Source organism: Callospermophilus lateralis, chromosome 11 (genome assembly GCF_048772815.1).
Source record: "Callospermophilus lateralis isolate mCalLat2 chromosome 11, mCalLat2.hap1, whole genome shotgun sequence".
Lineage (NCBI taxonomy): Eukaryota > Metazoa > Chordata > Mammalia > Rodentia > Sciuridae > Callospermophilus > Callospermophilus lateralis.
In genome coordinates, this window is record NC_135315.1 from 49,474,598 (window position 1) to 49,489,817 (window position 15,220).

Consider the following 15,220-nt stretch of genomic DNA (forward strand, 5'->3'; position numbering starts at 1 on the left):
TGACAGCATGTGAGGGGGCTTGTGGTGGAGCGTGGGTGAAGCTGTGACAGACCCTCACCTGTGGTTACAGCTCTGTACCCTCAGCATCCACATGCTGGGCCTCCACACAGCCCTGGGTCACAGAGACAGATACTGAAGTGAGGTGACAACTCAAGGTCCTTCAGTGACTCTATGCAGAGCAAGAATTTGAACTCAGGACTGAACGACTTCTAGGGCCTGTGCTATTTTAACTGAGTCTCAGTGGAAAGAGTGAGGGAAAGGATTGTGTGACCTAGGGGCAGGCCAAGCAAAAAGTCAGGGGCCCCATGGTGGAGCAGGGTGAGTGGCTCTGGGCAGACATAGGCACCAGATGGTTATCAGGGAAAGTTCAGCAAATATGTTGACTCCACCATCACTCACTCACACACACACACACACACAGAGGTTCTCATGCCATTCTCCTCCACAGTGTTCTTACCAACCTAGTCACCATCTCTAAGCTAGGGCTCTATCCTAGCAGTGAGTGGCAGAGCAACAGGAACCTGAGCCCAGCAGGGGCAGTGCCCAGCTCCTCCAGGCACTTTTGTGATCTCCTCACTTTGTTTACCAACTCCCCAATGCTTCCAGCTTTGGAATCAGGCAACCCTGGGCCCCAGATACAAATATTTAATTTACTGATGCTCGACCTCTTTGAGCCTCAGCATGTAGCATGGTGCCTGGGAGATAGCAGGTACTCTGGTAGGATGGCTGTGATTGTCTCTGCTCATTTCTTCCCTATTCCCACCCCTTCAAGACCTCTCCCTTGAGCACAGCAAAAATGAGGGTGTGGTTGATGTGGAACATGAGTATCTGGACCATTTTGACATTTTCAGGACAGCTGTTCTGGGTCTGGCCCTGTGCTCAGCTGGGCTCTACAGTTGGGGGTTGTGATGGATGATTCAGGCTTATGGGAGACAGATTTAATCACAGTCACTCTGATCAAGACAGGACAGCCAGAAACACCACAGGGCGCTGACTGGGCTCAGGGACCAGTGAGCTCCTCTGCTAGGGTCACCATTGGCTCCTTGCTCCTGGCTGACTAGGGTCTCAAAGGCTAGGCTGTCAGAGGGGTGAGACTGATGAGAAAGACATGTGAATGGAGGGAACAGCTTGGGCAGAGGAGGTAGGAAGTGTGCAGGTAGCAGGTCCAGAGTATGCCAGGCTGAGAATACACTAGGTGGGGTGCCTCAGATGCCCAAGTGACACACTGGACTATTCTCAAGTCAGGCCTCAGTTGTAGACAGTAAAGGAACAGGGGAGGCCCTGCACTCACACTTGTAGCAAGCTGGGAATTCCCACATATAACACAGTGCTCCACCTGAAAGAGGCCAAGGAGACTGTCCCAACCCCTACCAGACATCTTCCCTCTAAGCTCTGGAGGACTGTGCCACCCTCTTCCTGACCTGGGAGTTCTTGGCCTGGAACCCTGAGGGTCTACAAGTAGGCTTCAGAGGTCCACTCATCCAGGCCAACCAAGTGTAGACCACTGAGCCAGGCCCTGGGAGAGCACAGTGAGCTAGGCAGTTGCACATCTTTGCCCTTGTGGAAGTCATTGTCTGGGGGAGGAGACACTCAAAATAATAAGTAAACAAGAGAAGAGCAAAGTCAATCCAGATTATGGTAAATGGTCAGTGCTTGTGGGGAATAGAGTGGCCCACTGGAGTTTGGAGGCAAGGAAGCCCTGTGCCAGGAGTTGAGCAATGAGAATGAGGAGGGAGCCACCTGGGGAAGCAGTCTGAGGGAAGAGCACTTCCAGCTAAGGGAAGATATTTTACCGGGCAAGGGAAGAATGACTTCCCTTCAGCCTTCTGGGTTCTTTGGGCTACCAATACCAATTGAACTGACATAGGGCAGCTTAACAAGAGAAAACAGATAAAAAGGATCAGAAGCAGTGTCAGGTGAGTAGCATCCTGAGCTACAGAAAGAAATAGGGGCTTAGGAATTTGGGGGGTGGAGACATGCTTTGTGGGAGGGTCCAGGAGGAACTGAGTGGTGAATAAAGTTGGTCTTGGTTTACAGATAATATCTCTCAGGTAATGAAAGTAATCTCTTCCTGTAGATTACTAATGTGTGTGTGTGTGTGTGTGTGTGTGTGTGTGTGTGTGTGAGAAAGAGAGAGACAGACAGACAGACAGGCACTGGGGTTTGAACCCAGAAGTGTTTTACCACTGAGCTATATCCCCAGCCCTTTTATTATTTTTTATTTTGAGATAGGGCTCACTGCATTGCTGAGGGTCTTGCTAAGTTACTGAGGCCTCGAATTTGAGGTCCTCCTGCTTCAGCCTCCTGGTTTTTGGGATTCCAGGTCTGTGCCACCACACCCAGTTAGGTTTCCTTTACGAATAAAATTTCTCTTACAACAGGACAGCTTTTCAGAATTACTCACTCCTCAATTTTTTTCAGAATAACCAGCTCAAACTATGCCAAAGAAATAAATTTTGGGGTGACACTTTCTTGTCTCCTCCAGTCATATCTTGGGCGGGGGTATGTCTTGAGCCCTTTGGTCTACATAAGGGGATGGGAAGGGCTCTGATGCTTGCCTCAGATTCTCAAAGGTATCCCTGACCCCCAAACAGGTATGTTATGTTCTACTTTGGGGCAATGGCAGGGAGAGCATGAATTGCAGCTCTGGGAAATAGGATTTGGGGTCTGTTCAGTGTTCTCACTAAGAAGAAATCCAGGGAAATATTTTCTGGCTTGAATAACAGGACTAGTTGTGTTTCACCAGAACAATTTCTTTCTCCAGTTTTGTGGACACTGTGAATGATGCTGACTGATCGTTTTCATCTTTATGTTGGCTTCAAGAAAGCTTATTTCATTCATGTATGAATTTATCCAATGAATAATTTTATTAAGCTTCTCTTGAGTGCCAGTGCTGTGTTTACAGCAAAAAGTGGGGTCATCACAGAAAGTGCCAGCACTGGTCGATATGTATATAAGATGTCAGTTGACCGCCTTCCTGTCTGATTAGATTCTTTTTGTTTGTTTTTTGTTTTGGTACTGGGGATTGAATGCAGGGGCACTCCACCACTGAGCCACATCCCCAGCCCTATTTTGTATTTTATTTAGAGAAAGGGTCTCACTGAGTTGTTTAGCACCTTGTTTATGCTGAGACTGGCTTTGAACTTGCGATCCTCCTGCCTCAATCTCCCAAGCTGCTGGGATTATGGGTGTGTGCCACTGCACTAGGCAGATTCTTTCCTTTTCTTTCTTTTTTTTAATATTTATTTTTTAGTTTTTGGTGGACACAACATCTTTATTTTATTTTTATGTGGTTCTGAGGATCGAACCCAGCGCCCCGCGCATGCCAGGCAAGCGCATTACCGCTTGAGCCACATCCCCAGCCCTTCTTTCCTTTTCTTAAACCACTATTTTCATTCTGTCTTTTTTTTGCCTGCCCCATAATTGTGACTTTTATTTTACCATATTATATATTTTATGAGCCAGCACAAAATTTTCTGGGCAAGGTAGAAGTATAAAGAAAAAGAAATAGAATATAGATGCCTACTGTGATATTGGCAAATATATATTTAGTCTTTGTTTCTCATTTCCTGTCATACAAATCCTAAAGTCCTTGGACTCTCCAAAGTGATACATGGCTTTCTATGTGGTAATGCACGGCTGATAGCAGCCCCTAGGCAGCAGGTTGGGGCTGTTCTTGGGAAAGATGGAGGCAGGATTGGAGGATTGGGACTTTCAGCCCTACCTCCAATCCCCAAGAAGAGAGAGGGACTAAGTTGGGAAGTTGACCACCACTGACCGATGATGTCATCAATCATGCCATAAACTCCAGAAGGACAGGGTTCAGAAAGCTTCCAGGTAGTGGAATACAAGAAGGTTCCTGGTGGTGGTGCAACTGGAGAGGGCTTGGGAGGTCCACACCCCTTCCCCCATACTTGGCTCTATGCATCTCTTTCTCCATGTGTTTTATAATATATTTTATGATAAACCAAGAAATTTACCTGTTTCCCTGAGTTCTGTGAACCACTTTAGGAAATTAATTGAACCCAAGGAGGGGGTCATGGAATGCAGATTTAGATCCAGTTGGTCAAAAGCACAGGTAAAAACAATTTGGGGCTCACTGTTGGGATCAGAAGCATGGTGGAGGGTGGGACAGTCTTGTGGAACTGAGCCCTCATCTTGTGGGATCTGACATGGTCTCCCAGTAGAGGGTATCAGAATTAACCTAAATTAGGATCATCCAGTTGGTATCCATTGCTGAGGGACTTTTGTTTGGTGTGTATGGGAAAACTCCCATGCATCTGGGGTCACAGAAGTATTTTGAGTAGTGAGAATGTAGGAGAAACTGAGTTTTTCCCTCTATCCTCTCACTACTTTGTTTCTTCTCAGGGAGAGGAACTGGAAATTGAGTGATAAGAAACCCAGACCAGCCCTCAGAACCCTTTAAAAGATTGCCACTCCAATCCTTAAATGATTTTCAGTAACAAAATCTTAAGCCTGTGTGAACACAAACAAGACAACTGAAAGAAACCCAATACATTCATCTCCTAGATGACACTATTATCAACATTTCACCATACTTTCTACATTTATTTTGCCCCACCTCCTTTTTTGTTTTATTTTCCAAAATATTTTGAAAACTTTCAACTCATAATGGGATCTGAGGACCAGTAGCAGCATTGGCATCACTGATGAGCTTTTTAGAACAGAATCTCAGCCCTGCTCCCTGACCTCCTCAGTCAGAATCTTCAATTTAATGAGATTCTCAAATGATTCATTCACACGTTAATGGTTCAGGAGCATTACTTTAGAGCAAATCACAAATGAAATATAGTAATGTCATTTCACCCCTCAGTGCATTTCTGAAGAAGAGCATGTTTTCTTACACATAGTGTTCTCATCAACTAATAAAATTAATGATAATTCTTTGGTATCATCTAATATGCTGTCCACATAAAAATTTCCCTGTCTTAAAATGTCTTTTAATGGTTGATTTGTCATATTAAGATTCAAACAAGGAAAAATAAAAGGGGATCAGAGGCTCTTGGTCAGATGCTACCTTCTTCTAGTCTTACTCCCATGGGGGGAAAAACATGGGGGTAGGGGGCTCACTTTTCTCATCTGTGAAAGGGGGGATAATGACACCACAGGATCTGATGAAATAATGGGTGGTAAAGGCCCAGATTCCTTCATCAAATGTTCCTCTTATGCCCATAGGCCAGGTTCTCCTGGAGGCCTTCAATGTGGATGTGACCCGGCCCTGGATCACAGCTGAAAGAGACTCACATTTCGTGCTCAGCTCCCTTCTGCACCAAGACCCTAGCACCAACCGGACCTGGTGAGTAGAAGGGTGAAGACTGGTGGGTTTCTGGGGAGCCTGAGAGGCATCCCAAGATGGTGTCAACACCTCACCCCTGCAGTCTGGACAGAAACTCCCTTCACTTTCGGAAAGATACTCAGCAGAAACAAAAGGTGCAGGAGGAGCCCTGGGCCTAAAGCTGGTCTGTAGAGTCCATAGAGCCCCCATCCCTCTCCTCTTTCAGTCCTCTTTCTGCTCCACTGCTTGGGGGAGGGGAACCTAAAAACTATTTTAGAATAAAGTTCATAATGGCTCTTTTTTTCTTATAAAAGCAACATGTGTTCAACGTAGACAATTTAGTATATTAAAAAGTAACATGTGCTCAACATAGAAAATTTGGAAGGCCACCAAAAAAAGTTAAAAAAAAAATAAAGAAAGAAACTGAAACTATGAGGCCCAAGAACTAGTGATTAAGAGGCAGGCTATGATGTGCTGGACCCAGTGTCACATCTCTACTATAATCCCAGCAACCGGGGAGGCTGCCAGGAAGATTGAAAGTTTGAAGCCAGCCTCTGCAACTTGGAAAGACCCTGTCTCAAAATAAAATAATAAAAGGACTGGGGATGTAACTCAGTGATAATGCTCCCTGGGTTCAATCCCCAGTACCAGAAAAAAGACAAGAAAAAATCTGACAGCACTGTGCAGTAAGGATGTGGTGAAACAGGGTTGTAGGGGGGTGTACCTTGGTTTCACCACCTTGGAGAGCAATTTTGCCATATCTGGTAAAATCGGGGATGCACGTAGCCTTTGACTCAGCAGTTGTATCCCAGATACCAACCTTAGAGACACTCCCATTAAAAAAAAATTTACACACACACACACACACACACATTTTTAATGTGGTTCTTGGAATTAAACCCAGGGCCTCATACATTTTAAGTATATGCTCTGCCCTAGCCCATAATGTGTGTGTGTGTGTGTGTGTGTGTGTGTGTGCGCGCGCGTGTGTGTGTGTACAGGGTCAGAGTGCTGGGGATTGAACCCAGGGCCTTGTAAATGTTCTACTGCTCAGCTAGACCCCCAGCTCTTACAAATTGTTGATTGTACATTGCTAGTAATAGTGAAAGACTAGACAGGTTCATCATTGGGAAAATGGAAAAATAATATATGAATTATATGAAGCAGTTCTAAAAGCAGGTTAAATGAGTGAAATTAGTACTTTGGTGATTAACGCAGATCAACCTCAAGACATACTGTGAGATGACAAAGGGTAGGTTGTGGAATTAAATACGCAATAGTCATTTACTCAGCAAATATCTGTGGAACACCTACTAATGTGCCAAGCCTTAGGGATGCAGTGAGCCCAGCAAACAAAACCCCCAAGGCTTGGGGAGCTTACATGTTGGCAGGACATAAATAGGTCAAATATGTCTTCTATTATGTGGTTATAATGATGGTATGCTAGGGTAGGATTATATTTAAGAGAAGCTTCCTGTTGTTACCAAAATGGCTTTTATAGCTGTGTTGTTTTAAAGCAGGATCTGATTGTGATTCATATTGTTGTTGTGTCTTTCTAATCTATTTTTAAAGCAGTCCTTTCTTGCCTCCCCCAACTTTTCTTTTTCCCTACAATGATTATTGTTTTTTTCTGTGCTTGTCCTACCACGAAGCCAGGCTTAGGTCCAGCCCCAGGCTTCTTTCTGTCCACTTTCACCATTTAGTTTCTAGTCATTGGTCAAGTGTTGGCTTTAAACATAGCTCATATGAGCCTATGGTCTAGACAGATTTTGGCTAGAGCCATGTGAGGCACTCAGGGTTCTGCAAAATAGAGCAGCTCTGCTTGGTGGAGGTTGAGTGGGCAGTAGAAGCTCCTATAGCAGCCTCATAGGCCCTGGGACATGGGCTATGACCCTGACAATCAGGTAGGCTTAGTCCTTTTCTGGTCCCTAGTTTCTTTTTACAGTGAACAGTCTGGTGTAATCTTGCTTATATTGTCAATAGTGAGTTTCTGTTGTTTATAACCAAGAACTTTAACTGCAATATCAATATTAACATTGGAAATAGTCCATGTCTATTTTGGTAAGAATGGATTATAAATCATAAAATCATTACCATAAATTAAACTTTTTCTATGCTGGTCCAACCTCCATTCCTATAATAATAAAACTATGATGTTAAGGGCTGGGCTTGAGCCTGGAGCTGGGCCTGAGGCTTGCTTGGTGGATTTAATCTATAGGTTTAAGTGATAAAGGAAGGTGCCATTCATTCTTTTATTCCTTCACTCCTTCAGCAAAGATCTATATTCAGGGTCAGCATAGGGGGATGAGATAGTGGAGACATGGCCACTGTTCTCATGGGACTACCAGGCTCCTGAGGGAAACAGACAAGTTGGACAATGGCAAGGATAATGACAGCTCTGGTGGGGGCATCCAGGGTACTCAGGAACATAGAGACAGCTGTGTTCTTCAATACCTAAAACAAGACTCAGGAGATGAGTAGAAGTTCATGTGAGAAAGGATGGAAAAGGAAAGTTCAGTCAAAGAGAACAGGCTGAGCAAGATGAAGGACTGAGAAAACTTCATGTGGCTGAGGCTGAGAGTGAGGAGAATCTGATGGGAGAGGTGGGTGGTGCTTTGTCACCAGGCACAGAGGGTTTGAAGGAGCTAGAAGGGTACTAAGCAGGGATGGATAGTGAGAAGATTGTCAGGGAGATTTGGGCTGTGGGAAAATGAATTAAAAGCCTATGTTTACGGTGTTTTGTTTAGGTGAAATTTGATTGACATATGCCATGTGCAAAAAATGCACACATCAAAAGCATGCAAGCTCATCTTACTAAGCTGCCTGTGCAAGCAAAGTCCAGATCTAAAGGACTGTGGCAGCCTGTAGAAGCCTCTGGAAGCCCCATGGTCAATTACAGACATATCCCCTGCCAATAGTAGCCTCCTCCTGACTCTTGTCTCTGTAGTTTAGTTCTGCCTGGTTTTGAACTTGATATAAATGAAGCATACAATATGTGCTCTGTCTGGCTCCTCTCACTCAGCATAAGGTCTGTGAATCTCATTCATGGTATTGCCTGAGGCTATAACTCTCATACCCTTTGCTAGATTTTTCCATTGTGTGAACAGTACTAATGGTGGGCATGTGGGTAGTTTCCTTGCATACTTCCATTTGACGGATGGGTGTACTTATTTTCATTGGGCCCATGAGTAGTATTGCTGGACCGTGGATATGCATTAATTCAGCACTGAGTTTTCCAAACTGTTTGTAATTCATCAGAGTCCAAGTTATCTGTGACCACCTCTTGTTCACCTATCACTACTCCAGTGGATCCTCCCCAGAATGTTCCCTACCCCAGAACCCCAAAGGCCCATGTAGATGAGGGGTGTCTGTTTGAAGTTCCTGGTACAGAGGGCTCAAAGCTTGCTCAGGGGTGGAGGAGAACTCAGTGGGGCTCATGAAACCTCCCAGAACACGTACTTAAGCAGAGGGGGCTCACGGGTTTTCACATGCTGGGGAGGAGGATGTGGTAGAGGCACTTCTGAGTTCCTGCCACAGATGATAGTCCACGAGACCACGGGCAGGAAATGCACTGGTTGGCCAGTTGGGCCTTATAGAACAGGCTGCCTCATCCTGCCTTTTGCACGTCTTTTCCCCATGATGATCACTGGGTTTTTTCTGTACTTGCCCTACCACCAAATGAATTAAAAGTCTATGTTTACCTAAAAGTCAATTTTTTTTCAGTAAAATTTTTTTATTGGTTGTTCAAAACATTACAAAGCTCATGATATATCATCTTTCATACATTTGACTCAATTGGGTTATGAACTCCCATTTTTACCCCAAATACATATTGCAGAATCACATCGGTTACACACTCACATTTTTACATAATGGCATATTAGTGACTGTTGTATTCTGCTACCTTTCCTATCCCCTACTATCCTCCCTCCCCTCCCCTCCCCTAAAAGTCAATTTTACCTAAACAAAATTTTACCACCTACCACCAACTCCCTCACATTGTTTCTCTCTAAAATATAACAGACCAGGGCTGGCAGCACCCTGGGCTTCGGCTGCTGCAAGGGATATGGAGTGGGACATAGAGCAGGCCTCCCCACTGCCCCAGAGACTTGGGAACGGACCCCAAGAAAGATAGGTTAGATATGCCAGAAGGCAGGGGATAGACAAGGGGTGCCGGGGCTATAGCCAGCCCTCAATGGAATAGGGTCCCTGTAGCTGTTAGTGGATGGCTGATCCTCTGTCACTGCTGGTCAGTCAGTGTTTAGTGGATTTATCAGTCACTGGGGATCACTGGTCATGGGGGAAAAATGGGATGGGGAGCAGAGGCAGCTCAGACTGGGCCTCAAATCATGCTATTGAATGACTGTGACAGAAAGGGCAATCTTTGGGATCTGCAGTGTGCAGCTTGCATAGCTGTACATGGTAGTCTATTGGGAACTCAGTTTAAATGGGAATAGAGGACAGGAATGAGAAGGGAGGCTAGTAGTCAGGGCTACCTACTGGCCTTGGAGGGGATCAAGTTTCACCTTCCTTTAGGAGGGCTTCCTAAGTAACTGGTGTCTGGGTGATTCTTCTGCAGGAGAAGGAAGTGGAAGGCAGAAAAAACAGCTTGGCCAAGGCCTGAAGAGGAGAGAGCTCAACTGGTCCAGGGCTGTATATGGCCCATGTTCTGAACCCACCTGTTGTGGGGAGCAGGGGAAAAAGTGCTGGGCCAGGGCTGAGGCTTAGGCTGGGGAGAAGTCTGGGGAGAGCAGCAGGGCTGCTGAGGGTGACCTAATTTGGGGGCTCAGCTGCACCCGGCCTTTCTCCCCCTCTGTTGTTGCCTGGGCTGTCATTCACGTCATTCAACAAAGATCTACTGAGCCCCTGCTCTGTGCCAGGCCTTGGGAATTACAAGGTGAATGAGTTAGAGACAATCCTTAGGGAACTCCCTGGTTAGTGGGGAAACATGGAATAAACAGGTAATGAAGTAAACCAGATAAGATTAGGTGGCAACAGGTTCTGAGGAGGAAATAAAATGGGGTAATGTAGCAGTTAGCAGGGCTGTGAGGTGGGGCTGGCTAGAGAAAACATTTATGAGGAGAGACCATTAAGAAAGGCACAGGAATGAGAACAAACCAAACTAGTGAAGAGTGGAAGGTTCTGGGCAAAGGGAATAGCAAGGCAATGGGCCTGAGGCAGGAAAGGACCAGAGGCTGTCTAGGGGACAGGGGAGGCCTGGAAGGCAGGGAGGGTCTAGACTGTAAAGCTTGTGGGCTGTGCTAGAGGTTTTGACCATTTTTAAAAGTGTGTGGGTGTAGAGAGTGGTGATAGTGAATGGGAGAGCAGTGTCTGAAATTGAGGTCCCTGATGATTTCATGGCTGTGACATGCTTGGTGCCTGGGGAAGTTTCTGTGAAAAGGTACAGGATGCCTAGTTTCTATGGTAATGCCCTCCATGAGGAGGCCCTGTGCTACAGTCTTATCAGCCTGGACCTTGATCTCAGGCACACAGCTCCTGGGAATAAAGGAACTCTTTTGCTAGATAACCACAATGTTTCACCAGCTCTGTTGCTCCTGAACCTGCCTGCATAACAGTAACTTTAAACAATGGACTTTCTTGAGAGCTGCACAATCTCCTAACATCGCACATTGCAACTGTAAAATGTAACTGAGGAATAAACTGCATAATTTTGCTAACTCTGTAACTTTCATGAATACAAAGAATAATACTTGTATAGTCTTTAATCTAATTTATGAGACAAATATAATAAATATTGTTGGCATAATTCTTTAGACCTGCTTTTCCATCAGAAAGCAGTGTTCCACCCAATCCCAGCTATTATCTTAAAAAATCTGCATATGTGAGTCTTTATTTTTCTAATTGACCCTCGATGGAACCTGCTAGTTTGACTGTGCTGGTCTCAGGCAGTTGGTGGCCTGTATGGATCCAAACACAGGGGAACTAGCAGGTTCAATTGAGGGTCAATTAGTTCTGGAGGTCGTAAATCTGACACAGGTCCTACTGGGATAAAATCAAGATGTCAACAGGACCACATTCCCTCTGGAAGGTCTAGGAAGTGTTTTCTTGCCTTGTACAGCTTCTAGACACTACCCATATCCTTGGTTCATGGTCCCTTTCGCCAGCCTTACGTCCTGTAATATCACATATTCAGACCTTTTTTTTTAATATTGAAAAATCAATATTTATTTGACAGATAATTTCTGAATTAATATAAAGAAATGACAATAACTTGTATATACATTCATTCAAAACATTTTCATTAAGCACCAAGTAGAATAGTTTCTGATCTTGAGCTATGTCCCCAGCCCTATTTTGTATTTTATTTAGAGACAGGATCTCACTGAGTTGTTTAGCACCTGGGTTGTTTTTTTTTTTTTTTTTTTTTTTTGTAGGTCACAATACCTTTATTTATTTATCTTTTTTTAAAAAAAATTTTAGATGAGTAGATCTTTATTTTATTCATTTACTTATACATGGTGCTGAGAATCAAACCCAGTGCCTCACACATGCTAGGTAAGCGCTCTACCACTGAGCCCCAGCCCCAGGCCCTATTTATTTATCCTTTTTAAAAAATTTTTATTTTATTTTTTTTCATCTTTCATACATTTGATTCAAGTGAGTTATGAACTTCCATTTTTAACCCAAATACAAATTGCAGAATCACATCAGTTACACATTCACAATGTTTACATAATGCCATATTAGTGACTGTTGTATTATGCTGCCTTTCCTATCCCCACTATCCCCCCTCCCCTCCCCTCCCATCTTCCCTCTCTACCTCATCTGTTGTTGTTCAGTTCTCTCCCTTACCCCCCCTTTCCCCTCACAACCTCTTATATGTGATTTCATATAATAATGAGGGTTTCCTTCTGTTTCCATGCAATTTCCCTTCTCTCTCCCTTTCCCTCCCACCACTCATCTCAGTTTAATGTTAATCTTTTCCTCATGCTCTTCCCCCCTGCTCAGTTCTTAGTTGCTCTCCTTAAATCAAAGAAGACATTTGGCATTTGTTTTATAAGGATTGGCTAGCTTCACTTAGCATAATCTGCTCTAATGCCATCCATTTCCCTGCAAATTCCATGATTTTGCCATTTTTTAGTGCTGCATAATACTCCATTATGTATAGATGCCACATTTTTTTTATCCATTCATCTATTGAAGGGCATCTAAGTTGGTTCCACAGTCTAGCTATTGTGAATTGTGCTGCTATGATCATTGATATGGCAGTATCCCTATAAAGAAATGACAATAACTTGTATATACATTCATTCAAAACATTTTCATTAAGCACCAAGTAGAATAGTTTCTGATCTTGAGCCATGTCCCCAGCCCTATTTTGTATTTTATTTAGAGACAGGATCTCACTGAGTTGTTTAGCACCTGGTTTTTTTTTTTTTAACTTTTATTTTTTAGGTGTAGATGGACATAACACAATGCCTTTATTTTTATGTGGTGTTGAGGATGGAACCTGGGTCCCGCCCGTGCTAGGCGAGTGCTCTACCGCTGAGCCACAATCCCAGCCCCAGCACCTGGCTTTTGATGAGGCTGGCTTTGAACTTGCAATCCTCCTGCCTCAGCCTCCCGAGCCACTGGGATTACAGGTGTGTGCCATCACACTGGGCATTTATTTACGTTTTTAATCAAGAAATCTAAAGCTGCCAATCAGAGCTTCTAAATGGCATGAGATGACCAAGTTAAAACCCTTATGAGTAAAAAATAACTTTTAAGTTTTGACCTATACACTCCAACCAAGGGGAGATACGCTGGCCTCAGGTTAGTCATCACAGGTCATAGGTCCAGAAGCCAAGAATCATCCTCACAGCTCACAAACAAAATGAGTAATACATATACACAAAGTGAGTACAAAATACATGTTCCTGTATATTCCAGAGCAGTAATGCCTATTTCTCATGAGCATACAATGCAGCAAGGGGCACAAAAAAAGATACCATTCACTAACCCACAAGACAGTGGAAGGAATAAAAGTCCTATGTCCTGGGATGGAGTGGAGGCTTTGTGGACCAGGTGGCATCCAGGCCAGACCAGGAACATGAGTGGATATCGAGGTTCATGGGGAGGGGTTTTCAGGGTTGGAAAGGACAAAATGAACCAAAACACTGCTACAGACCTATTGACTATTCAGAAGACAGAGGAGTGTTTGTACTGGCTGAGGGATATAATCTAAGAGTTGAGGAAAACGGAGAAAAGAAAACCTTTTCTAACAAGAGGGCAAAATACCTTCTCCACAGAGGGTCCACATGCTCTCTGTGGAGATGAAGGAGCTGGGGATCACTCTGCAGGTCACCTCCACCCCAAGAACTAGGCTCTTGGAATCAAATCCACTGACATTTTTCTGACATATTTACAAAATATCTGCACTCTGTACTGCTATGGAAGCATTACAAATGTTGTATTAGATTCCTCTTCTTAAGGTAGTTCAAAGTCTTGAGACAGCAAATATACACATTTTTTTCTCTACTACCATGGATGTGTACTAATCATAAAAGGCCTAAAACCAAATTCCTTCTCCAGATTCTAGGAGTACTTTATTTTTCCCCCTCAGATCATAACAAACTAACAACCGGGGGGAAAAAACTATATATAAACTACATAAAATTTTAAAAACAAGTAAAAAGCCAAGAAAAAAAATCTGTGGCAAACTAATAGTCTAAACATTGCTACAGACAAAAGAAACAAAATGAAACCTCACTTTGTCTACTAAGCATTTTATAAAGTACTCAAATAATTAATAGCTCACAAAAATTGGGGAAATTTTTAGGTGGAGATAAAATTAACACCAACTCATTCTCTGGCAAATAGATGTTCTAAAATGCCATGTTCACACAGAGAGGTCTGGAGGAACTATCTGCAGGAGGCTACCTTGTAGCCTAGACCTCTCTCAGGTCGCTTCAGAGGCGCAGGGATATTGGCAGACGCCTGCTCCAGGTAGGCCAAGGGGCCGAGGGACTTCAGCCAGCTTTTATGCTGCACAATGATGTCCTCCAGCACCTGTTGCCAATGCCTCAGCTTTGTCAAGTACTTTTGCACCAGTGCAACTTTCCGCTGCAACTCATTCCTTAGTTCTGAGACGTCCTCTTTGATAACTTGCTCAGGTTTCTGGACAGATAACTGCAATCTTTTTTGTAGAAAAAAGCATTCTGTCTGTCTTGCGATATCCAGAAATTTCTGGATACACTGATCAACACCTGTTCAAATTTCTTCCTGATCGGTGCCATTGACATAATCCTGACTCAGGAGAGAAGCAAAGAAGCCTCGAATGACGACTCCAACTTGTCCACCAAGGTGCTGCTAGAAGTCCTCGGCACGCCAGGCACTGCCTGAAGAAGCGAAGCCTGGCCGGGAGTCCCAGAGGGGGTTGAGCGGGGGGCGGGCAACGGCTGTCCGGAGAACATACCACCCAGTGGAGCCGCCATGTCTGGGGTGGTGGGTTGCGGCCCACTGCCCTTCAGACCTTTCTCTGACTCTGAGTTTCCTGCTTCCTTCTTAAAAGGGCTAATAGTAGGACTATTAGCCATGTCTACCTGGATAATCCAGGATCATCTTCCCATCTCAAGATCCTTAATTTAATCACATATCCCCATCTCAAAGATCCTTAATTTAATCATGTCTGCAAAGTCCCCATCACTGTGAAAGGAAACCTATCCACAAGTTCTGGTGACTAGCATATGGACAAATTCTGGGGACTAGGATGTGGACATCTGGGAAGCCATTATTCTGCTCACAGAGCCACAGCTGGCTGGTCTAACATCTGTCTGCTGGAGGGACGCTGAGGCCACAGATGTGAAAGTGTGAATTTGAGCATTGATTCAGCACTGAAGCCATGGGGCTGGGAAGGGGTCACCATGGAGAGTGTGATGGTTAGGAAGACAAGGAACAAGTCTCAAGAGTCTGGTGACATTT

General features: G+C 44.2%; 1 protein-coding gene and 1 pseudogene across 1 annotated transcript in view; one reads left to right on the top strand and one right to left on the bottom strand.

Moving 5' to 3' along the window:
• Window positions 1–305: 305 nt before the first annotated feature.
• The window catches only part of Itgae (integrin subunit alpha E), a 52,577-nt gene continuing 37,662 nt past the window's right edge, over window positions 306–15,220 (top strand). The window contains exons 1-2 of the mRNA XM_077110630.1: window positions 306–318; window positions 5,197–5,317. Coding sequence (XP_076966745.1) covers window positions 306–318; window positions 5,197–5,317 — 134 coding nt within the window. The remainder of the gene's footprint in view (window positions 319–5,196; window positions 5,318–15,220) is intronic.
• LOC143642260 (mediator of RNA polymerase II transcription subunit 28 pseudogene) lies at window positions 14,162–14,733 on the bottom strand (annotated as a pseudogene).